At 45.4% G+C, this 25,693-nt stretch overlaps 2 protein-coding genes across 2 annotated transcripts; one reads left to right on the forward strand and one right to left on the reverse strand.

Annotated features, from left to right (window-relative positions):
• The first annotated feature begins 731 nt into the window (after positions 1–731).
• Positions 732–7,194, forward strand: LOC148644557 (E3 ubiquitin/ISG15 ligase TRIM25). The gene is made up of 6 exons (XM_088613897.1): positions 732–1,324; positions 1,801–1,896; positions 3,270–3,518; positions 4,429–4,451; positions 4,692–4,843; positions 5,850–7,194. Exons 1-6 carry the CDS (start codon positions 758–760, stop codon positions 6,383–6,385), a joined length of 1,623 nt encoding a protein of 540 aa, XP_088470023.1. The 5' UTR covers positions 732–757; the 3' UTR covers positions 6,386–7,194.
• On the reverse strand, positions 6,898–15,530 carry got2a (glutamic-oxaloacetic transaminase 2a, mitochondrial). Its single transcript, XM_088613904.1, has 10 exons — positions 15,371–15,530; positions 11,897–12,053; positions 11,227–11,355; positions 10,915–10,974; positions 10,428–10,589; positions 10,172–10,276; positions 9,733–9,883; positions 9,192–9,357; positions 8,846–8,996; positions 6,898–8,505 (listed from the first exon to the last, which is right to left on the reverse strand). Exons 1-10 carry the CDS (start codon positions 15,451–15,453, stop codon positions 8,383–8,385), a joined length of 1,287 nt encoding a protein of 428 aa, XP_088470030.1. The 5' UTR covers positions 15,454–15,530; the 3' UTR covers positions 6,898–8,382.
• Between the last annotated feature and the right edge of the window lie 10,163 nt (positions 15,531–25,693).

Here is a 25,693-nt window from a genome sequence, read left to right on the forward strand (position 1 = left end):
AGGTTGTTTTTTTTTTCCTTGTCCTGGAAAGTTTCCTTAGTTGTTGCTAAGTTTATTAGTATTACACTTTTCTGTAGTTGCAGCTCCGTCGAAAAATAACGCGGGGTACAACTGTAAGCATTACTGTTCACTATCAATAACGGCTAAAAAATGTTAAAAAACTAAATGTGATTAATTCGTGTTTCTATATTGATATTAAGTAGAGTTATGTTGAGTTACGTTTAGTATTATTTAAAAGAGCCCCCACGTTTTTTTTTTTGTAAAGATAGGTTTATGAAAATAGTCTGTACTTTTTTAATGCTATTTAGTCCCTCATTTATTTTACCGGTGCGCGTAATAGCTGCGTTGCAGGCAATTTGGTACTCAGTTCAGCTGTGCCACCCGTACGCCTCTGCTAGTTCTTAAAATGGATAAATATTACACAAATCTCTGCAGCAGAAAAGGAGGTGGAGAAAAGGAAGAGAGGAATAACAACGACTTGGTGTGAATGCACGAGTGTGGGTTTTCACAATGGACTGGACCGCCCGGTTATCATCCTGCCGGGAGTTCATTGTCAGCCGGGTTTCTGGGCTCGCCGCGACCCCGTATACTGAACACCGGTGTACAGTATGAAAATGTACCTGTGTGAGTTGTTCCGCCGTATATTTTTTTTCCTGCTCTGCCCCTTTAAGAACTAAAGGGGGGGAAAAGGTGGAGTCTCTCATTTTCAAACTGTAAACTCCTCCCAGGCCCTCGTCTTTCTTCCTTGTTCTCTAAAATGGCTAAAATGGGCGCAGCCTTAGAGAGGCTCGGCGTACAGCCGGAGTGCCCTCTGTGCCACCGAGAATGCCGGCAGCCGACCACTCTGAGATGTGGGCACCTCTTCTGTCAGGGCTGCATCCAGGAGCTGTGGAGCACCTCTCAGACTGGCCCTTACTACTGCCCTGAGTGCAGGGCAGAGTACAGGAAACTGCCAGCCCTGGGAGGAGAGAGAGAGCAGCCCTCGGCGCCTGCCACAGAGGCAGAGAGGCCCTCCACCAGCAGCACTGTGCCCTGCAACTACTGCATCACCTCAAGCCGGCCGGCCGTGAAGACCTGCCTGGTGTGTGGAGCCTCCATGTGCGCGGAGCACCTGAAAATCCACCTGGAGGTGGCGGTGTTCCAGGGCCACCCCCTGGTGCAGCCCACGGCCGACATCTCTCTGTGGAAGTGCGTGGAGCACCAGGAGATGCTGAAGATCTACTGCCGGGAGTGCGAGGAGTGCATCTGCACCATGTGCACGCTCGTCGGCGCGCACAAGGGCCACCAGTGCGTCGGCGTGGGCGAGGCTGAGCAGGAGCTCAGGGTGAGAGGCGGGATTCTCTGCAGCTCTGTGTGTGTGTCCCTGGGCTCTGTGTCTACTGCTCTGGCTCGTGAATGATACACTGATCCTTCTGGTACTACCGATGGCAGAGGGCCTGCAGCAGGATGTGTTGCACACACTGCTGTCACAGCACGAATCTCCTGATATAGTAACTTTGCTGAGCTTCAAACTGTGTGCGAACCCCATTTTAACTACACATACTCATTATAGGAACAAGTAATGGTTTATTCCATGCTGAAAAGATAAGAAAGAAACGTTGTGTTTACTCTCTTCTCTCTTCAGCATGGAATAAACCTTCACTTGTTCCTTTGCAGCCTACGCATGCTGACGCAGCTCCCCACCTGACATACTCATTATAGTGTTTGTACAGTAGAGACTCTGATCCAGCCAATACTGCTACGATCACTGCAGCTGCTATTACTACAACTAATAACAACATTACATTTTTTTCCTTTCAGGGGAAATTGAAAGAAGGGATGATTAAAATACAGGAAAATGTTCAGATTGTCGAAGACAGACTTACTTTGCTGCAGGAGAAGAAACTGAACATCCAGGTGGGTTAGAGCTCGGTGTTGTGGTAAACTATGTCCTCACTGTGGATAAGACAGACACTCCAGGTTTCATCTGCCCAGATATACAGCTTACAAGTGTGTAAATACAGGGGTGACCTGCAAGGCTATATTTATATTTTGGGGTTAGAGAGAATCAGCATGGATGTGTGCTTTGCAAACCACAATGTAAGTCAGATGTACACAGTAACTTGTAAAAACCTCCATTTTACATCACAAAATAGACAAAATGTCCATGTCTGAGCAGCGCCATGTTCTGTGAATCAGAATGAGTCAACAAAACCTCCGGTGATATGAAGCAGACTTGTTACATGGTAAACACGCAGCTTGTGAAGACCTCTCCCTTCATCCAATAGAGATGTTGCTCTCAGTTTCTCGGTTTTACCTACAAATATCACTTGTTAACTGCATGCAGATCACGGTGGAACATTTCTGCCATGAAATGTCTGCTGCACAACCTGTACTTATTCCCTCGCACATCACAGAGAGTACATCACGTCACATTAGTCAATAGAGAAACTAGTGAGCAGGAAGGGCCGCTTCCCATTGCAGATCGCGAACTCTCACTCTTGCCCGTGGCGAGACCAGTGCTTTGCCACAACATGGCGACTTACAGTACTTTCACAAAGTTCAGTATTTTGTGCTAAATTCAACATCTGGAAATCTGATCTATACCATCAGTGAATTTATTTTCCTACTGAGGTTTAATAACCAGTCTGAGAAATTGGGACTGCAGTTCCCCTTTAACAACATAAGCTGTATATATAACATAAGCTGCCGACTGTCTTTCCTGGGACTAGCCTTCCAGAGCTCCCTGATCACAGTTTTGGATTAACTGTTAGAGAAGTGAGATGCCACTGAGAGGAGTTTCATTCGCTACTGGGTGAGGTATAAGAGCCAAGAAAGCTACATTAATGTTCTGTCCAGTGTGCTTTAATGGACTCGGTCCAGTCCGGTTCAGTCCACTGTGCTTTAATGGACTCAGTCCGGTCCAGTCCACTGAAATTTAATGGACTCGGTCCAGTCCAGTCCACTATGCTTTAATGGACTCAGTCCAGTCCAGTCCTGTCCCCTGTGCTTTAATGGACACTGTCCAGTCCTGTCCAGTGTGCTTTAATGGACTCGGTCCAGTCCAGTCCAGTGTGCTTTAATGGACTCGGTCCAATCCGGTCCAGTCCACTGTGCTTTAATGGACTCGGTCCAGTCCAGTCCACTATGCTTTAATGGACTCAATCCAGTCCAGTCCTGTCCACTGTGCTTTAATGGACACTGCCCAGTCCTGTCCAGTGTGCTTTAATGGACTTGGTGACTGAGCCGCAGTGGGACGGCTAAAAGGGCTCGTGCTCCTGTTCCCCCAGTTAGCGGTCAGCCAGGCCAGGGCCCACGTCCAGCAGCAGTACGAGGCCATGGGAGCGGCCCTGGACGCAGAGGAGCAGCTGGCCCTGCAGAGCCTGTCCCGGGAGGAGAGCCAGGCTCTAGGCGACATCGAGGCCCAGCTGGAGCAGCTCCAGGACACACTGCAGCTCACGCAGAAGAACATGGGCGCGCTGGAGAGCCTGTCCGACACCAGGGGGACGTCTCGGATCCGAGACCAGGCCTTTGTCCTGGTACGGTACACCCGGGGGATGGCTTTGAGCTCAGATTTTGCCTAGCGATGCAGTTTGTGCTCCCAGCCAGCTGAGATCTGCTGTGATTTGAAAGAGGTTACACGGACTTTAACATTTTTGTGCCAGCTAGGTGGTGGTGGTGGTGGTTTTTGCTGTTGTCAATCATTATTTTGCACGTCTGCCCCAGTATAGTGACGGGGACATTATACTGTAAACAAGCGCCGTCTTTCGGATGAGACGTAAAACCGTGGTCCTGACTCTCTGTGGTCATTAAAAATCCCAGGGTGTTTCTCGAAAAGAGTAGGGGTGTAACCCCGGTGTCCTGGCCAGATTTCCCATGCCTCCTAATAATCCCCCTCTATGAATTGGCTACATTACTTTGTTCTCCTCCCCCACCCCACCCCCTCTGACGGCAGGCGGAGCGACGCGCCGGTTGGAGTATTCTCGGTCGCATTTAATGGCAACGTCAGCTCAAAGATTTGATTCAAACCACCAAACGGGCGTGCCGACAAGCGGACCCTGCTGATGCGGGATTAACGCTAGGATGAGAGAGAATAATTATTTTGTACGTCAGATTACTCTTGTGAAGCAAAACTGGCATTTGCATAAGAAAGCACAGACCTTCTTGTTCTTATCTTGAATAGGTAAATGTATATCATGTTGAATTAAGGATCACTGTCAGTTGAAGGTGGGAGGCAGTGGCAGAAAGTTGGGGCCTTCTCAATAAATCCAAGTGTTGTTCGTAGCATTTACAGACCCTGATGTTCTTAGGTGTGCTAAGGGTGATGACTAGAATTGAAGTTTTTGGGACAAGCGTTCAGAATGGAGAAAACGCACTAGAACCAACCACACAGATGCACTCCTGTTTCTGCTAGAAGTATTAACTGGATTTTTTCAATGTTTCCCACAGGAATACAGCAAGATATCCAAGAGGTAAGTCTTCATTAAATGCAGTCAGCATGCACATAAAACTTTCTCAGACATACTGAAACAAACTAACTTACTGACAAACTAAGAGCCTGTGAACAATGTAGCCCAATAATTTGTGTACTAATGATGATCCTGGACCAGTATAAAGCATTGAACACGCCTGTCTGGGAAATCCTGCTATTTCTCTGGGCTGAACTGTACTGCGGGTGGTGTAATCATGATTTCGCTTTGTGCCCATCGCAGTATGAGACAGATGTGCAGCCCAGTGGAGGAGCTGACCCCCCCCAGGGAGCTGGACCAAATGAGGCTGGACAGACTGCAGGAGTGGACTGACAGGAGGCTGGACACTGTGAGCCTCACCACAGGGACCGATAGGGACTCCCTCCGGGTGCTCTGTGAGTTCGAAAACACTTCCGGATTCCAGGTCCTATAACGAAGGATATTGGAACTGTGGCCCAGGACTGTGCTGCACTTTAGCAGCAGCAGGGCCTGACAGTCCAGATTGTAATGTCTGTGTGAAACCAGTCTGAAAAGTCCATAAACTTCTGCAGTGAGGCATGTGCGAATTGCACTTCTATTTGTAGCAATTAGGAATGTTTCACTTATTAGTCTGGTTCTCATACATACCATGGAGCCTGCTGCTTTTAAACCACTAAACATTCTTCTTTTCAATGCTAAAACCAATGGAGGGCAATCTTTGCAGACAGTAGTGCTCAAAGGTCAGTCTGTAGAGGTTGTGGAGTTTTAAATATCTGGGAACACATATTGATCAGAGGCTGAGGTACACTGAGAATATAGGCAACATTTGTAAGAAAACAAATCAGAGGCTGCTTTTAATTCAAAGACTCAAGACTCACTTTAATGTCAGTCAAAATGTCCTAGAGAGGGCATATAAAAGCCTTGTTGAGAGCATCCTGGCATTTAACACAGCAGTTTGGTATGGAAATCGGGGATTGAAAAGCAAAACCCAACTGACCAGGACTGTGAAAATGGCAGGAAAAATAATTGGGGAAACAGCAGCCCCAGCTCAATACAGTTCTCAGAATGGCCAGGAACATCACAGCCGTTTCCACACACCCACTCTATTCTCAGCTCGTAACGCTCCCATCAGGGAGATGGTATAGGGTACCAAATTCAAATGCTATTTATAGGAAGTCCTTTGTCTCCTCAGCAATAAAACTGCTCAATGACTGTAGGCAAATTAAGTCCCCCCACTGCCTATTTATTCATCACATACTGTTGGTATGATTTCATGTACTTCATGTTGCTATTTTCCTTGTATATATTTTAAGCCAAAGAAATGTCCACAGTGGTGGACAATAAAGTATCTCCATTTATGAAACGCCAGAGCTCGCAGCAAGGACACCCCTCCCAGACTAACACCCCCCTCTCTCCACGCAGACGGGACGGTCCCCTCTCTGAACCCCGACACCGCCTACCCCAAGCTCGCCCTGGCCGACGGGAACAGGGGCGTCTCGTACCGCGAGGAGCCCCAGCCCTACCCCCCGAGCACGGCCCGCTTCAGCAACTTCCCGCAGGTGCTGGGCGCCGAGCCGCGGGAGGGGGGCCGCGCCTACTGGGAGGTGGAGATCCAGGGGGCCGGGCGCTGGAAGGTGGGCGTGTGCGACGCGCGGATCGGCCGGAAGGGGACGGAGGACGCGTGCCGGCTGGGGTACAACGCCCACTCCTGGTGCCTGTACGGGGAGCAGGGGCGGCTGGAGGCTCTGCACAACAAGGTGGCCTTCCCCTTGGAGGCCAGCCCCCCCCAGCGAGTCGGGGTGCTCCTGGATTTCGAGGGCGGCTTGCTCTCCTTCTACAGCGTGGCCGAGGGGTCTCTGCTCCCGCTGCACAGCTTCCAGGAGAAATTCACGCAGCCTCTGTACCCAGCGCTGGCAGCCTCCAGAACACAACTTACTTTCTGCAGCTTGTTCCAATGAGGTGGCTCGCCTTCGCATGGCAGAAAACCGCAGCTGTTCAAGGGGGGGGGGGCACTACCCCCCCCTCTAGCAATGCAGTCATGGGTAAATGACAATGGGTGGTGGTCACAGATAGGAATTGGATTAGCTTTAAACCAGATTTGCAGTGAACAGATTTCCTAGTTGATTTTATATTGTGTGGGTATTTGATAGGGTCTCTCTCTTGTACAATGCCAAGTAAGGGGCAATTGACAACTGCAGAAGAGTCACTACATAAGGCTCTTCACTGAAAGCTCAACTTGAAAGCAAGCATTCTTAGAAGGGCTTGAAGGAATAGGAGCTTGTCCCTGCAAATGGAAGTAAAAACCAAGACCGACTGAAGGAAGATAGCCCCGTTATTCATATTGAACAAACCCTGTTTGAAAGTTTAGCAATATAGAAATAAAAGGCACTTACCAGAGTGATTTTGCATCTTTAAATAAGATAAGTTGTAAATAGTCAAGTTTGAACACATAAATAAGCAGTGCATAACAGGGTTTTCAGATCATGTTTATTTAGGTTAAAAGTGCAGACAGTGTAAGAATTTACATACACCCCCTATAAGGTACATTCAATATTAACAATCCTGCCACCTCTTGGGACTTATTACAGTCTTTGATACTTCAGATAAGTGAAATGTATGGGGCACAAATCATGTGCAGTCAAATTATTTTAATCCCACACTAGGAAATTCAGTCAGACTTGGGGGGGGGGGGGGAAGTGTATAGTTATACAAAGGGTCAATTCAAGCTTTGACATCATCGCCAATAAAATAAAAATAAAGGAATCTTTTTTTTTGTATCCTATAAGTGCTGAATATATCCAAGTGCTAAATACACAAGGAAAAGGCTATCCCCAACCCTACAGGCATGCAGCAGAGCCAAGATTCAGAGTTAAACTCACTCTGAATGTTTACATTTTATGAATTGTTCATCCCGAAAGTGGACAGTAGCCATAGAGAAAATCTCATTCTACCTTTGAGGGAATATTTGTTTCCTAAAGCCAATAGAATCAGAGCTAACTCATAGGCCACAATCAACAGTGGATGCTTGATTTCAGAATTAGAGATAGGATTGGGAGTGGGGGCTTCTCACAGAAAATGCAGCCCTCCCACACAAATTACATATTAATTCCTAATACTTTCAGCACACATGGTGGCCAAACTTTTTATAAACAATACGAGAAGCAATTAAATGCCTCTCATTTAAGTGCTTATTTTAATTATTGCAGCGAGAATCCCTTCTCCTAAACCTGAACGGAGCTGGAATTTGGGATTCCTCAACATCCTTTTGGAAAAAGCAAACACCCATGGGAGAGCACCAATAGGGAAATGGAAGGATAAAATGGTGTATAGGGTGGGGCTCAATGAAGTGGAGATTCAAGTGGCTGGATTAAGTTTCCATTTAACCAGTTGGACTAAGTGTCTCCATCCTCATCCAATACAAGTCTTACTAGTAAGAAGGATGAGAGCACAGCTACAACGTTATCAGCAGTTCTTAGCTCTCATCTCAAAACAGAAGGAAGTGTGAAAACGGGAATCTGAAATGCTCAGTCTACAACAGAATGTTGACCTAATGCACCAGTGGGCATGATCAGATCTTTACCCGCTAACATCAAGTCCCTCAAATTACCTTTTGCCCAAGAGGAGTAAAACACCTTGCCTCATACAAAATCACAGACTACATATGAAGTCTGACCTAGCTTTCAAGAAGGGGGGGGTTGAGGAAGAGAAATATCCTGTCCATAATTAAAAGGTAAGCCGTAACTGTGGCAATAAGAAGTGAGGTGATGGGCTGGTTCCAAAATAGTTCTGACAACCTAATTACTTCCCAACAGTATTTATCAAGATCTGAAACAGATTATCCAAAACGGAGAACCAGGGAATCTGGATAAAGGCTCAGTGGACAGTTCCCAAGTCTGCTCAGTGCCACAGTTCCGTCTCCCCTTCATTCACTGCTGCAGGACGCCAGGCTGTCCCGTTACTTGGTGACCTGGTGGATGCCGTGTGCCAGGTATCCCACGTTGGCGGAGGAGACCCCAGCCATAGAGATGCGGCCATCCTTGGTCATATAGACCGAGAACTCCTTTATCAGACGCTCCACCTGCAGACCAGAAAAAAAAAAGTTACAGCTGCTCTTTCCCCTTTAAAAATTCTTATTCCCAGTTTTTCCTCCATATGGCAACAGTTCCTGAACAAAGAAAGTAAACTAGCACTATTTAAGTTACATGGTAGTAACTCATTGGTTACAGGAACTTTAAACTACACAAGTATGCAGACACTGATTTGGGGTCTCTATTGTTCTACTCCACATCGTCTTTTATCCAGACCAGAACTGATATTGAAGAGCCAGATCCAAGTCCAGCAATTTTATTTGAAAAGCTCTTCATAAGCATACCAGGAAAATGAGCTGAACAAAGCTAAAACATGGTCAATAAAAGTACCTGTTCAGGTTTGAGGCCAGTGAAGCAGAACATGCCGATCTGGTTTACGACATGCTGCCAGTTGTGGATGGAGCCCTCCTTCTTTAAGTTAGAAACCAGTTGTTCCCGCATACTGATGATGCGATTGGCCATTCCCTTCACCTCCTCCAACCTGGAGAAAGAGGACCAACTAATTCGCAAAGAGGCCAATCTCCAAGTCACATCCCCACAGAAATGACAATATACTTAGTAAAGACGTACATACAAGCAATCCATAAATATAGGGTGATTGCTTGAGTGGCCAAGCAAAAGCACCTTACAGAGAACTAAAGTCTACAGGCAAAACCCTGCCTGTATCAGGACCTACCACTCCTGGCGCAGCTCGGGCGCGTTCATGATGGTGGCGGCGATGCGGGCTCCGTTCATGGGCGGGTTCGAGTACATGGGACGGATGAGGATCTTCAGCTGGGATTCCACACGCTTGGCCTCCTCCACGTCGCTGCAGACCACAGTGAAGGCCCCAACCCGCTCACCTGCCCCAAGGAAGACCAGATGGTCAGATCTGGAAAAGCAGAGTCCAACCCCACCCGCCCCCTGGGAGCCAGCAACATTGATTGAACAGCGGTTCCTGTTTAATCCTGCTCCTGGCTAGCCACACGCTTGCTGGTTTTCATTTCATCCCACCTTAATCAGAGAACTGGAGCCTTAAACGATTTTAAATACAACTGTTAAAGCGCCAACATGTTTCAAGAGCTGGGAAACAAATCCAGGTTAATTTTGAACGAAGGGTCAGTGTAGCCGAGGGCTCGGCTGGAACAAAAACCAGCAGGCGTGTGGGCCACCAGGGCAGGAGCGGAAGGACGTAGGTTTCAAAGGCGCAGGGCACCACGTTACGGGGCAGAGCTCACCATAAAGACCCATGTTCTTTGCGTAGGACTGGGAGAGCACAATGTTGTGGCCTTGCTCGATGAAGTGGCGCACTGCCAAGGCGTCGCGGTCAATATCCCCACTGGCAAAGCCCTGGTACGCCATGTCGAAGAACACAAACAGGTTCCTTTTCTGGAAAGGCAAGCAAGGGAAGGCCGCATGAGCCGATGGCATTCCAGACTCCAGGAGTCCGTTTTTCCCAGTTTATACAGTGGAAAAAGATCACATTCCGAATCCGCTTCACAATGAACCTTTTTCCCCCTTCACATCAGTTTGAGCTACAGTGATCAAACAGTACCTTCCAATACTGAATACCAAGAATCAAGAACTCCTACGATGTTCTCTAGGATTGATCTTTGTAGCAGTTAATGGCCATCAGTTCGCCTAACAGGACCCTTTGCATTGTAATTCTTAGCTCACCTTCACCAGGTCACAGATCTCCTTCCACTCCTCAGGCCTGGGATCCACTCCTGTAGGGTTGTGGGCACAAGCATGGAAGAGGATGATGCTTTTCTCTGGGATTTTCTAAAAACAAGAAGAGGAACATTTGCAAGTCCTGTACTTTTAAAACACCAATACTTCAGTCTTATCTTTGCTGTGCATGAAAGGAAGAAAAAAAAAAAGCTTCTTTTGACCGTCCTGTCCCTGGGCTGCTTCCCTCTGACCCCCGACTCACCGAGATGTCATCCAGAGCCCCAGCAAAGTCAAACCCGCAGGTCTTGGGGTCGTAGTAGCGGTACGCCTTCAGCTGCATCCCAGCATCCCTGAAGATGGGGGTGTGGTTTCCCCAGGAGGGTTTGGGCAGGTAGACGTCACGGCTGGCGGTGTGGAACCGGGACTGTTGATAAACCAGAGAGTTGAGACTACATTCACGTTTTCCTGAACATCAGTTTGCTCTCAGGCCAATGTTACTGAACACTGCAAAGTTTCCTACCCAAGGTGCTTTTATTACCATAGCGAAACTGCTGCTCCAGTTATACTAGCTGAAATTAATCATGGTAGCTACAGATTTTTAAAAAAACATTATACTAAAGCAATTTGTAGAACTGAAGTTCCAAAGAGCAACGCTCTTCAACAAAAAGAGGTATTGCCAAAGATGCCAACTACACAACATTGGCGTGACAAGCTCACTAACTTCAGTGTATCTGAAAGAAAGGATTTACCAGGAAGTTTGCGCCGACTCTCAGTGAGCCTGTTCCAGAGATGGTCTGAACAGTAATGTACTGCAAGGAAAGATCAAATATTAACATCCAAGAAGAACATTTCTGTTAAAGCTGTAAATGACATTCCCTGCAATTTTGCCTGAAGGGAAAAATAGGCTTTACATTTTTTTTTTATAAACCTCACTTTATAAGCTGTCACAAGACACTAAACATTATATACTTTTTACAAGAATTCAGAGATAATAGTGCAGAACGACCCTGCTGCATGCCGACGCTGGATCCTGATGGAGTATCCAGGGAAAGGGGGCTCACCCGGCCGCTCTTCAGGACCTCGTTGCTGGGCCCCAGCGCCAGCTCGGCCGAGGCCTTGGCAAACTCGGCCAGCCCACCGATGGGCAGGTACTCCTTGTCCAGCTTCTTGGCAGCAATTAAGGCCTCTGCCTGGAGAGGAAAGGAGGTAAAGAACACCAGCACTTATAGGAAAGCATTCCCAGTGGAGCACATGGCACACAACAGAGACGAGCACGAGACTTCAAGAGCCTGTGTGCTATCATGAAGCGTACCACAGTGAATGGGATATGTACTGTACATCTGGGAGGGTATTCCAGTCACTGCTGAAGCATGTTAACCAAGCCATGTACTGCCAGTACCAAAAGGTACATTCAAACCAGATAAAAACTGGTGAGCCTTAACTAACAGCAACTCATCTCCCTCTACAGGGAGAGCTTGGAAACTTCACAAAGCAGAGTGAAAACCACCTAGTGGAAGTGTGTAACCTCTGTCACACACCACCTGGGGTGGTACTGTATAAGAGGGGGGGGATCCCTTGCTGTTTGTCCTACAGGGCCATTGCAATGATGCACTGCTTCAACACGGCGCTCAATAAGGGCTTAAACTGCACAAAACCGTCTCCCGCCCGTCTGTTGACGAATGCGACACTAGCAGCAGACAGATCACCCGCCCGGGGGAGGGCCCAGCTCACCTTGCGCACGCAGCTCAGGACGTAGGGCTTGCCCTGGTCATCACGGTACGCTCCCACCCCCAGGTTCATCTTCTTGGGGTTGCCGTCCCGCTTGAAGGCTTCGGTGACCCCAAGAATAGGGTCAGGGGGTCCCATTTCCACACTAGACCACCAGGAACTACATATATAAAAAAAAAGTTTGGTATACTTTAATATGAAACATGGTATTACTATGCAATTCCCTGATCCGAGGCTTCTGGAAGAGCGATGGCTCATATTTAAGATGTTTCAGACCACGCCAAAACCTGCACCTTCTGAAAAACAGGTAATTCCTATAAAGCTCTGAATTATAAATTCCATGCACATCTTAATACATCCAAAACTTAACACCACTTCCTTTAAAACAGTATAAATCAGCTGACAATCAGTCCAAGTATTTTTTGTGCATTTTTGGCGGAGACTCAGGAATTCTCCACTGGAGGTTTTTTTTTTTTAATTGATTTTGTCAACAGCTCTCAACCTTTGGACTCTGTTCCCTAATGGATTAGCCTGTAAAGCTATGTGAAGGATTGTAAACCTGTCAAGGCTGGCATTTTCTTCACTTTAATGACCACTAATGAGGCCAGCTTAGCACATGTGAAAAACAGGCTGCACATATATACAGGGGCACCCTTTTCTCCACGGTATAATTTCATGAGCATCTCAGGGACTATCATTTACATCACAGATTTAAGGCAGACCCCGAGTCCTACTAAAAGGCACAATCTACAGCCGGACACCTCAGAAGACTCAAACAGTCTATAATGCTGTAGTTACTACTTTTAGGGAAGGTACACAGATTTTGGATATTAATTGGCAGGATGACCATTATCTACTTGACCCGAATGACTGCTGTGTAAGTACAATATCTCACTCGTCAGAATCAATTGGCCACAGGCGATGAGGCAATTTAACCAGCTGAATGTCAAGCCTGAGCGAAATCAGAAGAAACAAAGAAACTGTTTTGCAACATTTAAAGACGCCACCTGTGTGCCATTAACATGGCGGAGCAAAACCTCAGGTGGGCTTGCCAGCAGCATCTCCAAGTCGTCTCTAACAATCAGTTAAGGCTTTGGGTAGATCTCCCTTGTGCATGTCAGGGAGTGGAGTGCAGACAGAACGATGCACTGATTACTGTGTGCAATGCACTAATCAGTGGGGAAGTCTAAGTGAGCTGTACCTCCACTTGCAGAGCCCAGCGGCAAGGTCACTGCACTGATCACCTCACTTTGCTGTGCTTCCTGTAGCCCCACCCCAACGTGTCAACAGTCCTGCAGCTTGGCACGAGAACACCCAGCTGGGGGACGGGCTGGGATGGCACACGACACCTAGGTCTCAGTGACCAGCAAACGTGCCTATCCAGGCTCTTAGAAAGGAACAGGGCAATTTAGCAAAACAGTGTCTGCAAACTAATAAACACGCATTGCAGATGTACATGTGGTTTCCAATGGCTATCAGCTGTGCTACTAGGATGTAACTTTCCCAGGAGACCGCCTGCTGAAGAATGTTGTTGGTGACTAGTGTTCATCAGTATAAGGTATTAAGTCCTGTCCAATTGCATTCTGTAGCACATATAGCAACATCCCTATTAATTACTTTATGAATTTGCTAGTCACAAGTGTAGCATTTTTGATGCTCCTTACATTTCTGAACTGGGTTGGATAAAGTGCTCAAATGTATGAATTTGTTACTAGTACTATAATGGCAACACATTTAAAGCAGTCTCCTCACAAAGCAGAAACAAATGCAGGTGGCTATTTTAAAAGACATTCTTCATAGGCCAATGCTCATGTCTGTCTGTACGATACCCCCTGGCTATGACTTTGAAGCCTCTTCTCCCATTACACTTGTTAGAAAGTCAACAACTGAGGAAACCCAACTATAAATAGCTGGTCTGTGGAGCAGGGCAGAGAAGAGGACAGCGCAAGAAAGACAGATCCAGGCTTGATCAGTTCTGCCTGGGACAGGAAGCTCACTAATTTCCTAAATCCACAATGGTACCCGATGGCACCTAGCCACACTAAGAGAAGAACAGGGTTCCTAGAGCAAGGAACTGAACCGGTCTGAGCCCATGAGTGCAGTAGCTGCTGTGCAGAGTAAAACACGTTGACAAGCTGGCAGGATTAGTCAGCGCGCAGATCAACCTAAGGCTTGCAGACTCCACCCCAGCCACTTCCAAAAAACAAGCAGATTTGTCTAGATTTGCCAAAGGTTTTGAGATGCCAGCTTCCATTCTAGAATTAAAATCAGGTGCATTTAACCCCTCGATAAAATGCATTGACTGCAGATACAAATAAACAGGACATGGAGGTATCTATTGCATCTAAGATCAAACATACTCTGGAGTAAACCTGGCAAGCTGACACAGCAAGGGGTAAATGCTACACAGGCTCAGCCACTGATCTTTAGACTAAGGAACCTGACCCTCGCTGGCTACATTACAGCCTAAACACCTGGTGTGTGTGTGTGTCGAGGAATAATCTTCTGGAAACCCCGACTTTGCTACTCCCCGCACTGACAGCAGGAGGAGAGCTGTGCCCTCCACGCTGCAGGCTGAAGGACACGCCACTGTGCATCCGCGCTTCGCTCACGCGGCAGAGCACCGCGGCCAATCGCGGCCCAGAGGCCCGCACCTACCGGCCAATCACAGCGCAGGAACGACCACCTACGGCTCCCGCATGGGAGACGCTTCGTGAATCAGTCAGGGGAGGATGTCTGTCGGCTATCGCTTCGACAGTCGGACGGCAGCGTTTTAAGTTCGCAGATTGAAGCAACACTTCCTTATCCACTTGCATTATCGGGAAGGAAACGCAGACGCTTGCTGTTGACCCCCAAAGTCTTACGAAACCGACCCAGCAGACGGGTCCCGTCCACCCCATCTAAAAGGCTTAGGAAATCAACACCTCCCATTATTTCAAGGTTACACGGCCACGTGCAGCGATGTTAAGTGAGGCTCTATCCTGAACACAAACCAATTAATACAGCAAATCAAGAGCTACATCTAGAGGTCGTTCTTTACTTTCAGCATACTCCCCCCAACAACCTTGTGTAGGCCTTACACTATCGCTGACAAAGAAACGCCATGTTTTCCAGCCTATCATTAGGAAGAAAAAGTATAGATCTGTGTTTTCTGGTGAAGACTACGAAGATCCAGACCACCTCCCACTCAGAAAGTGCTATGCGATACACTCGTAGGCTTGCGATTAAGACATCAGGTGACGGATTTAAGGGGGGGGTGACCTGTGCATTCAACGTAAAGACAAGCGATTAAAAATACAAGCCGAAAAAAAATATCTATTTCGATCAAAGTGAATTGCAGGATAGGCTGAAGCCCATATCCTGAGCAACCCGCAAACACAAACACAAGCCTCGCACTACAACAGCGTTACCACGCTACAACGCGCTGGAAGCCATAAAATGCGGTAACACAGCACTGACATCCGCGCTTAGTTTTACCTGGCCCGAACTGGAAACGCTGCCAGAGAGGGGGAATAAGCCCCCAGACTGGAGAAAACCTTGCAAGACTTCAGCAGAGCCATGGCTGGTGATCGGAAGCGGAGACAAGCAGACTGACGCAGCCGGCAGGGCGCAGCGCTGGAGTCGGAGAGCCGAGGAGACGCGCTTGGAGACAAGAGAGGCGCCGTCCGCTTTGTAAGCGGGCAGGAGGGCGGGTGCTTCAGCACAGCGCCACCTACCTGTGACCACGAGTCGCTCAATGGAAAATGCCAGGCGTGACGTAACAGCGCATAGGCGTAATTAAGCAATTTCGTGTACTTGTGTTGAAAACAACAGACTTAACATTTAAAACATTTAACACACTTTATTTTTTTTAAATAAATTATTCCCTCCCACCGCGTGTGATAAAGCAATAACAATAACTCCCTAGCCATTGCGTTAGTTCTGTTTATAAAAATCAAATACTGGCGGGCGGGCACTGAATTCTTTGAAAACAGCACAAATGCACATTTAATTGTCCGTGTACTGTAGTGGCGGAGGAGGGGAAGGGGAGAACTAAGACATAGATCCTTTTCACTTGATAAAAGAAGAAAATAAAAAGAGAGAGATTCTATTCCCCGTGTTCCAGAAGCACCTGTGCTGTAGTGACGGTATGATACTGTATTTTCCATCATGACAGTTTTCAATAGCTAAGTCCTGCCATTCCTAATCACCTCCAAGCAAAAATATGGAACAAAAAATTTAAGATGCCTTAACTGACATTTCAAAACAGACACAACTTAACAAAAATACATTTTATATTATACCTACAGTATATATAGTTTTGAACTTAATGGGTCGATTGCAACGAACTTTCGGATTTAACAGTGAAAGTTGGAGACCAACTGAACTTGTGCTTAGCGCGGTACTGAGGGCTCAGCATTGCTGTTTTAATTAGCACGAACTGCAGGTGCTCTGAATCGGGACTTTTCAATTAATCGAATCAGTGAGTTCATATGTAGGCCATAATTATTACTTTTACTGTCTGTGTTAGTATGTAACTGAATGAATCTGGCTGTTGAATGTTATTTTTAATTTTAAGAAAGACGTGTACATTTTCACGTAACGTCTAATGCCATACTCAATTGCAATTAATCACGAAACAAACAGGAACAGCAGCTGAGTGTTTGAGTTTGAACATGTGTAATAGCCGCTTTTGTTTCGAGTGATAAAATGATAGAGATTCATACGGAGATCCTTCAGACAAGCGAGCGCATTGCTATTTTGGTTTCATGAATAAGCAACATTCGTGTCTGCAATACTACAAATGTAAGTGTTACGCAACTTCAGGGGCTACATTTGTTGCACTTTATCTAAGAGCTTTTAATTTATGTTTGTAGATCTCTGGGGTAGCGAGTAAAGATAAGTTCAAGGTTTTCTTGCTTTAGAATTCACATTAATATAAGATGCTGGTACATTGGAGTGGATTTCATCTGCAAGTAAAGAACAAATTATATGTGCAACTCTAAGAAGGTAAACGTCTGAAACGGGTCATTTCGGGTTTCACTTCTGACCTTGTGAGCCTTCGGGGTTTTAAAACTGCGTGTTGGTCGCTTCTCAGCGCCGTCACTGTGGCGTGTGCGGCCCTACACCCCCGAGAAACACAAGTGTAAAGTCCTATCATGATAAAAAAAAATACAACGAATCTATTCAATTAACACCCAGGTGTGACAGAACACATTTAGACCTTCACTGCATTTCAATATGGATTTACCTAATGTCAGTTCTCTTCACTCCTATCCGATATCTGAGAATTCACTAACGCCTACTGAAGGCACTGCATGCATTGGCTGAAGATAGACATTTAACTTCACTTAAAAATACTTATTATACTTTTGCTAATCAACACGTTTATTAATAAACGTAATTATTAATAAATGCGGTGTGACTGGGAAGACGATGGATACTTTATTGATCCCGTGAGGGAAATTGCAGTGCAACAGCAGCTTAACACACACAACACAGCCACAGTGTAACGAATGATACAATAATAATCATAGTACAATACATACAATACAATCAGTACAGTGAGGGGTGCACTAAAATGGAAGCCATTTTACTTAAATATCTCAATAATTTTCCAAGCGACAGCTGCATAAATTCATTAGTCCGTGACGATACCATTTCCACTGTGTTCGAAAATGTTCTAATGTGATCCAGTGTCCTGCTTAGTACGCTACTAATTTGCGTAGACCACGCGAAGAGGTGGTTCAGGTGTAGTCCTCCATTTCAAAACTCTAGAGGGCAGCAGCTGTTACTTGGGGTTCATTGCCATGGAGAACAAGTTTAGTACGAAGCGGCGGACTAATTTCAGCGGCCGAGTTCGTTGGAATTGGCCTTAAATCGGGGCACTAGTTTGGAACGGAACTGTGTGCTAACCAGGGGGTTAATCTCCAGTTAGTACTCAGCTTTCAGTTCGTTTTCTTTGACCCAACGAGTCTTGTAATTTGCTTAAAGGGAGCAAATTTTGAGTAGTTAGTGATAATTCGCGATAGGTGGTCACTTGATGGCGCAGTTGCCCTATTCTAAGTTTTTGTTTTGAGAGAGGCGTTTCAGACGGCAAAGACAAAAAGAAAATACAACACACATCTTTTTTTTTGTGATGAGCTGCATGGAAATTATTTTTTTACACGGCGTGGCCTTTCTTGCGCATGATGGAGTATGAAAGTTATTTTTGCAGTTATTTTAAAAACACAAAACAAAGACTGCTACAATTTAAAAACAATAAATATACACAGTGAATACAGCCTGCTGCTGCTACCTCTCGTGGTGAGATTGTGTCAATGCTGTTCAATTCGACTTGGATGCAGTGACCCATTCCGGGTGTTTTTCAGGCGCCTCGCAGTACATGTCCGCCCAGCACATAAGCTGTGTGTAACATACATTAAAGTCAAGTAAAAAAAGTATTGGCTTATCTTTGGGGATCGCCCTGCTGAAGGAAAGAAATTGATGACGTTAATATTTTTTGTACGACGTGCAAAACCTCTTTCTTGCTGAACGAGTCGAGGAAGGTGTAAGTACCTGAGAAAAAAACGAATTGACAGCCATTGCTTAAACGGTTTCAGGATGAAAAGTGGCCTTTTACAACCAGCAGTTTTATTGGATTTTCATGTATTTCATTTCTGAAGCCCCCATGGGTCTCCCTTGTTCCCGACAAGCACAGTGACGTGGGGCGAAACGCACACGGGAATGGAGCTCACCAGTTCAAACACACGTGCTCTAGCGTGACTGGCTCATGAATGTCTTTTGAAAATATTGAAAATACCCCCCCCGAGGGGAATTCATTTTGAACATCTCTGGTGTTGGAATTGTAGGGCAGGTCGATTTGTAGCTAACCTTCTGGTTTCCAAGACCGATCACGGCTTACTTCAGCTGCGGGCTAAGAAAATTATTGCACTGAGGTTATCATCTCGGCATTCTGACAGAACAAGGCAGGAGTTCTTTCGTCAATTAATTAATCTTGCGATTTTTTTTGTCAATAGTCTGCTTCACGGCACGAGAGGCCACTGTAATTTAAGTGGCAGTCCTTGTCTCTAATCGTTCCTGCTGTTGTTGAGGCAGGTAAAATAAGGAAGTGTTCATTCAGTTAGCCGTGTTCCAGCAATTTAGATGAGAAGGGAAGTTATCATGGAAAATGCTCAATAGGCGAATTTTCTGATTAAAGATAATTTTATCTTCTAATTACAGATGCGTATGGGGCAGAAAAGTCCAGGTTGTTTTAGAATTGGATTGTTCAGTCTTACTCCTGGAGTGCTGGTGTGTGCCAACACGTTTTAGTAAAAATTCAGGTGTTTATTAACGAAATATGTTTGTTACTGGACAAAGTGGGGGCAATTCGAGAGCATCTTTCTGCTTTTCATGTGCTCTTGCTTGGAAGAGACCTAAGGGATCTCCAGACACCCAGACCCATTAGGATTTGCATTAATCCTGCAGTCCTTTCCTCTTTTCTGGTCCTTGGTCCCAATTTCTGCCTCAATTTGTGTTGCTTTTGTTTGTGACTGCAGAGGTTTTATTTTTGAAACTTTCTGTGACCGTTTCAGAGTTTCCTGGCATGTAGCCACACGATCACCCTGATAGGAGTCCAGGTCTGCTCAGAAGGTTCAGTCCCTCTCCTGGTATTGGCATGGGGTTGCCAGAGGGTTAACGTGTGCCACTGGTGGTACCACTCTTCAGCATGCTCTCGCTGGGATTTCTCAGTGCTTTACTGCAGGACACTTTGACTTTCCAGTGTATCGTGGTCATTAATCTACATCGGGCTGCTCTGGCAGGAAATGTCTCATGAATGTCATTAAACGACATTCGCACAGTAGCCAGTAAGGAAATGAAACTAGCAGATGAGGAGGATGGGGATAATGTTTGGGTTTTATCCGAAATGGTATCGGGATTCATGTTTTTGGACATCCCTGACTCAAAAGGAGAAGCTCGTGTTTTTCTAGCAGAAAAACATTATGAGCTTTTTTACACTTGAAAGTGGTCACCCATGCAACACCAGAGTACTGCCCTTCCGCCTAATGAACAGAACTGCCAGCTCTATGCCCCTGGAACCCACAGAACCCAGCAGAGTTTCCAGTCCTCATTAAATCTTCAAAAGCTCAAGACTGTGGTAAATGACAAACTGGTGCAGTTAAGCCTTATACAGAGCCATTGAACATATCTATGAGATGAAGTGCTTTTTATACCATGAGTATAAAGCTGGAAGCCCCTTGAATACGTTTTAAAAAATGCAAAAATATTTCTCATTAGCTTATTGTTATGACCCTGTGTAGGTTTCATTATGACACGAAGTTGATGTGGGTAAAGATTCAAGCAAGAATGAGCAGTAAAAGCTTCCAGTCCCTTTCGTAAAAGGAAAAGCATTATTTCTTAACCATGCTTGCCAAGGGAAAGGTTATCATTCATTTATTTTGTTTTAATTAATAATAAACTACAATTTAATTTAACCCAAGGTACACTTTGAGAATGCACATGTACAGTAATTAGCACGATTAATGAAATGCTGACAGCAGGCTGGCCCTGTTTTGCTGTACTGTCATCACACCCAGTTATTAAAAAATTCTTGATGCTGCATTTCAACAACCTATAGAAGGTATTGTTTTTTAAAATATTTTTTGAGTAGTATGTTTGATCTGTTAAAGGTGGCTTTGAATGCGGTATCCAGATAACTCAATATTTACCCGATTTAAAATTCTGCACTCTTCTGCTCTGGACTTCTGTTGTCTCTTAAATCAGGCTGAAAAACACATTTAAACCTCACTGTTTTCACTGGCATTTAAAACTCGGAGGATTCCGTTTCACCTCGCTGGCTGTGCTGTGGTTTTGGGGAAGTTTAATGGAATGTAATGTTTTGTAGACTACGTTGTTTCGAATCACTGGCTTTTAAGGCTGAGCAGTGACAGCACTGATTAAATTTGTATGCAGCAAGCAGTTATTTCTGTACACTATCTAAAGCAAAATGAGGTGTAAGGCGGCACACAACTTTACAAGGAACTATGTGTGCTGGATCCATTTTTTAATCAAATTCCTTAGTTTTTTTCAAATGTAAGCAAACAAGCAAACCTGCAGTCTACCCATGCACACTGAGAGTCGGGTTGGAAGCAGAAAACCCCCTGTTACTTCATCCCCTTGCTTTCTCATATTTCTTTTTCAGATATCGTCACCATTGTCATATTAGCATTCTATTATAGTAGAATAATATTAATTATATATAATGTGTCATAGCGCTTTTGACCCCCAAAGGACTCCAGAGTGCTTCACCTGCTGCTGGGGTTCAGCTGGGCTTCTGCCTGGGTGATGAGCAGATCAGGGGAAGGAATGAGAAGATTGCTCTCCTGATCTACTAAGCCTCAAATAAAACGTATCTCTGGATATGTTTTTAGAAAAAAACAAAGAATACAGACTTTGGATATTGGTGAAATGTCTTTGGTGTAGCTATTGATTAATTGGTCATCCTTGGCTGACTGAGGTCCACCTGAGAGACTTTCTTGCCCGAGCGCTGAATGACCTTGTTAGTGAGAGAGCTGGCTAGACACTGGAGGCCTAAGCTGTGGAATTCCAAGGGGTGGGAATCAAGAGGTCAGAAAGGAACCAATATGCTCCACTTATCAGTGGGAAAACACCCACTGCACCAGTTGCCAGCTGAACTATGTCACCCCACTTTAACAGTAAGTCACGATTTTGCGTAGACCATCCTGAAGGATGTCGGCAAGTGTGTACTCAGACCTGCAGAAAGATAGGCTAACTGTTCATGTGGAACAGGCCAGTTGGGGGAAAGTCCACATCTCATGTTCGGAATATGAATGCCGAGCTCCACCTGTAGTGATTGGAGGCAGTCTGACCTGGGACCCAGTGCCGGATTCCCCTTAGGCACTGTAGGCACAGTGCTTAGGACCTACGTAATTTTTAGGGCCTACGAAGGAGGGAAACACCAACGAAAAACGAGCTGAAACAACATGCTTGCGATCGATTCCAGGTGCTCCAAATCAATAATCGTACGCTATCCAGCGGCTGTTCTAGAAACTAGAAGTATCAAAGTGATGGCCGCTCGACTTGGTCCATAAATCACATGGTTTAGCGTTAAAATAGTTTAAAGTGCATCATGTCAATCGACGTCATTCAATTGGCGTTGACCCCTCTTTTTGCACATTTCGGAGTGAAAGTGCCTGGGGCCTACGGACACCATAATCTGACCCTGCTGGGACCTCCATCTGATCCATTCCTGCAGGCACACCCTGACATGACAAAAGAACATCATGGCAGCTGGACAGCACCTCATCATGCTGCACGAGTAAGACCACTTTCTTGTGCGATGGATTTCCTGCCTGCTGGACCAATGGGATCAGCTCCTGTAGAACATTTGCACGATGAGCTGGGACAGCATGCAGCACATAGGGCTCAGATATCTCCAAACGGGCACATGGCGTCCAGCAAGATGGCATCTGCGAAGTGGTATAAAATGCTCCTTGCTGCTTAGTATTGCTTCCAAAGGTGCCCACACATGCTAATGACCTGTAACTTTCACAGGAGGTGCCCTGTTGATCAATATAATGAGTTTTCCTGTCATGTCTGCTCAATAAATTGTCAGAGCACCTGCTACATAAAACCATTGTCATCATTAGGAAAATAACGTTGTGAAAGCGCTTTTGGTGCAGCCTACAAAAGAGTCATTTTCCATGTCTTTTTTTTTTTTCCTTCGCCGAAAGTACCGTAAATGAGCTCTTAATATCCCTGTGGATTGCTGGACTGGGGAAGGGGTCTGTGCATTAATGTGTGTCATGAATTTTGCATGGGCTACAGTATGCTCTCTCTCTCGAAAGACACAGGCAGGGAGCAAAATTCTCCAACCACCCAGCACTGCCTCCTCTCCCTGCTCCTCCCTCATCATCACCTTTTTGCAAAACTGAAAAATGTGCAACTCCGGTGTGCACAAAATCAAATGAATAGTTTAGAGAGCACTTACAACAGTTCAAGCTGAAAAAACTGATGCCAAATTGCAACTGCACCTGCACCTACTCAAGGCAATGGCAGTATAAAAATTAAAATTCACATATTCTTTTTGGAAACTGACAAAACAACAGTGCCAAAGCTGTAATGTGATAGGAATTGTTGGTGTCTTGTTTAAAAGACAAAAGACACTAGTTTTCAGTTAAGGGTTTCCCAGGTTATCAGAATGAAATTTCACAGCAATGGATCACTGAAAGTAACATGGTTGTTCTGCACAACACCATTCTTGCTGTAGATGGCACTGTTCTCTTTTGGATATGTGTGTGCTACAGGGTATCAGGGTTTAGACGTGCAAAAGGTAGCGATTGTAGTGGATGAGGGAAACGATAGCTACACCTTTGCCTGTTAGGAGGTTGAAAATTGCACTGAAGACTGGAGAAAATTAGGCAGGCTTCCCAGGACGTGTGTCGAAATCCAGCGTCTCCATATACACAAGGAAGGGCAGGGATGTGGTGGTGGGCTGGAGCATTCTGCACATTCTGCACAGCTGTGTCCCTCCAGAGAGGACTGGAGTGGTGCACAGACTGCAGACCCACTGGCTCGGGGTGAACATGGACGGAACAAGACCCACAGCCACTCTGTCCACTAATTTGGATAACATTTGCATCACTTAATTCTTTTACACAGCTGGGAAAGCCCTGCCAGCACATCTGTACCTTCAAAGTCTTTTGAAGGGTGCATGTGCACACATGAGGAAATACTCATTTTAAATCTCTTTAAATGCAAATTCCCCCCAATTCTTCATTTGATTTAACAAAATCAGGGTTTCAGTCTGGGAGAGAAAATTGTACAAGTGTTCTGTAGAATTAAATGTTGTTCAGTAATTTATGCAGCAATCTGAAATGTGGCAGGGACAGGGCATGATCGACAGTGCTCTGTAATACAGGGGGACACAATTATATTGCAGAGCTTTTGATAAAGGTTTAGCAGAAATGCTTGCAGCAGATGGCTCTTAGCATATATAAAGCGAAAGCCGTGGTCCCTACACTGAGAATTAGGAGACCACTTTCACTGATTAAATATTTGTGTGCTTTTAAGAATGTACATATTGAAGTTAACCCATTGGTTTAGCGCTCAACCCTGTTGTCATGGAAATTCAGAAGAAATCTTGAAAGAATGAATAAAAAATGTTTCTGTGCTGCATCTCCCCCATCCTCTCTTTCCACTGGTGTCAGGCCATATGAGAGTCATTGCTCTGTCTCGCTGTGTCCCACGTGATCATTTCATTACAATGCAAATAAGACACAGACCAATGGTCTGTGCTACTCGAGCTTCCTAAAGGAGTAAGAAGAGATGAAGTTCAGTTTGAGCTTTTGTCCAATTGCTGCAGTTATTGCTGTGTTTCAGTTTGTTCAGCTTGATCGGTGGTGGTCTGAACATGTGCAGGATTTTCTGCAGCTGTCTCCAAGGGGAAATGTGATGAAGTCATGCTTTTAGATTCTCTGATTTGAGAGCTTAAACGGAAGGCATCACTGCCGTGCACTGTGCTTCTCAAAATTCAAAAAAAAAAATGAAACAAGTGTGTATCAAAAATCATCATTTAATTTAATCTTTCTCCAGATTGTGGTCCAGCATGTCTTTGCAATTTGTCCTCAGAAGTCCCCTCACTCTTACATTTCATGTTCCTCTTCCATTCCACCACAGAGTTTAGCCATACCGTACATTTACCTTGCAGAAGCATGAATAAAAGACGCTGTTAATAAAACAGGAGGGCTCTCAACTCTTCTTCTTTTTTTCATTTCTTATTCACACGGTGGTTGTCAGTTCATGCCTAATTAGCCATGCGGTTACCAATTACAATCGCATGTCTTTCTGCCTCTTCGCCTGATGCCATGAATTTATTTATAGGCCTGGTGTCTCGTTGGTCCGGACAGGCGGTCTCTGTGGAGGTTGTGAAAAGGGAAAAGAGAGAATGCAGCCCTGACTCATCAAACTGTGTAGTTTGTAGGAGTACAAATCCAACAGCAGCAGAGTTTCAGGGTGTTCTTCAACCATCAGCGGCTGAAGCCGTTCAACGTGTCTAATTGATCCAGCTCAGCAGACAATGAGCTTGATTAGGTCATTACGAGCCGAGTTAGGACTCAAACCTGCAGACACCTTTCCTCTCCAGGACTGGAGTTGTGCACTGCCCCACAGATCCATCGAATAGGACTTCATTCCTGCTCCTCCAACGGAGGATTTGTATGGACTTGACTGTACCCCTGCTTCAGTATCCACCAGCCCTGCCCTCTTCAACAAGCCAGCCCCAGTAAACAACATGAAGAGATTTCATGGGTTTTGAGTAGGCTGATAATCATATCATACTGTTTTCCTCTTTCTTCTATATTTTTTTATTCAATGCAATGCAAATCAGACTTGAATATTCAGTTGCAAATTGTTTTCTTTGGCCTACATTGTTTTAAAATACTTTAATCTTTTTATGAACCAGGAAGACACCTGAGAAACATTCATTTTCAGTGGGTTTTAAAGACAAGAAGTTTCCAAACACTTCTCCCAAAACTTTCTGCTCGGATTATCCTGTGAAGATTGCTATATACAGTATATGTTGGCCTCTCTTTCAAATCTTGCCACCCTCCTTTCTGACTGGTGTCCGCTCTCCTGTAGATTTGTTAAAGTCTGCCAGGCTGCTTATTCATCACAACGCAATTCTTTCCTTCCTCGTTTTCCCATGCATGCAATTTGTAATTCAGGTATCGCGAGGATTAAGCTCTTGTAAAATGGATCAAAATAGAAAGCAACATCACAAATCTCACATTTTACCTTCATCACAGGAGGGAGCAGATT

This window comes from Lepisosteus platostomus, chromosome 20, assembly GCF_059453375.1.
Source record: "Lepisosteus platostomus isolate fLepPlt1 chromosome 20, fLepPlt1.hap1, whole genome shotgun sequence".
NCBI classification, from domain to species: Eukaryota; Metazoa; Chordata; class Actinopteri; order Semionotiformes; family Lepisosteidae; genus Lepisosteus; species Lepisosteus platostomus.

Excerpts from the sequence above, each read along its gene's own strand:
- LOC148644557 (XM_088613897.1), top strand. The coding sequence starts at position 758 with ATGGCTAAAATGGGCGCAGCCTTAGAGAGGCTCGGCGTACAGCCGGAG. Across the intron at positions 4,452-4,691 it reads TACAGCAAGATATCCAAGAG|TATGAGACAGATGTGCAGCC; the intron begins GTAAGTCTTCAT and ends TGCCCATCGCAG. Across the intron at positions 4,844-5,849 it reads GGACTCCCTCCGGGTGCTCT|ACGGGACGGTCCCCTCTCTG; the intron begins GTGAGTTCGAAA and ends CTCTCCACGCAG.
- got2a (XM_088613904.1), bottom strand. The coding sequence starts at position 15,453 with ATGGCTCTGCTGAAGTCTTGCAAGGTTTTCTCCAGTCTGGGGGCTTAT. Across the intron at positions 11,356-11,896 it reads TCCTGAGCTGCGTGCGCAAG|GCAGAGGCCTTAATTGCTGC; the intron begins GTGAGCTGGGCC and ends TTTCCTCTCCAG. Across the intron at positions 9,358-9,732 it reads AAAGAACATGGGTCTTTATG|GTGAGCGGGTTGGGGCCTTC; the intron begins GTGAGCTCTGCC and ends TCCTTGGGGCAG.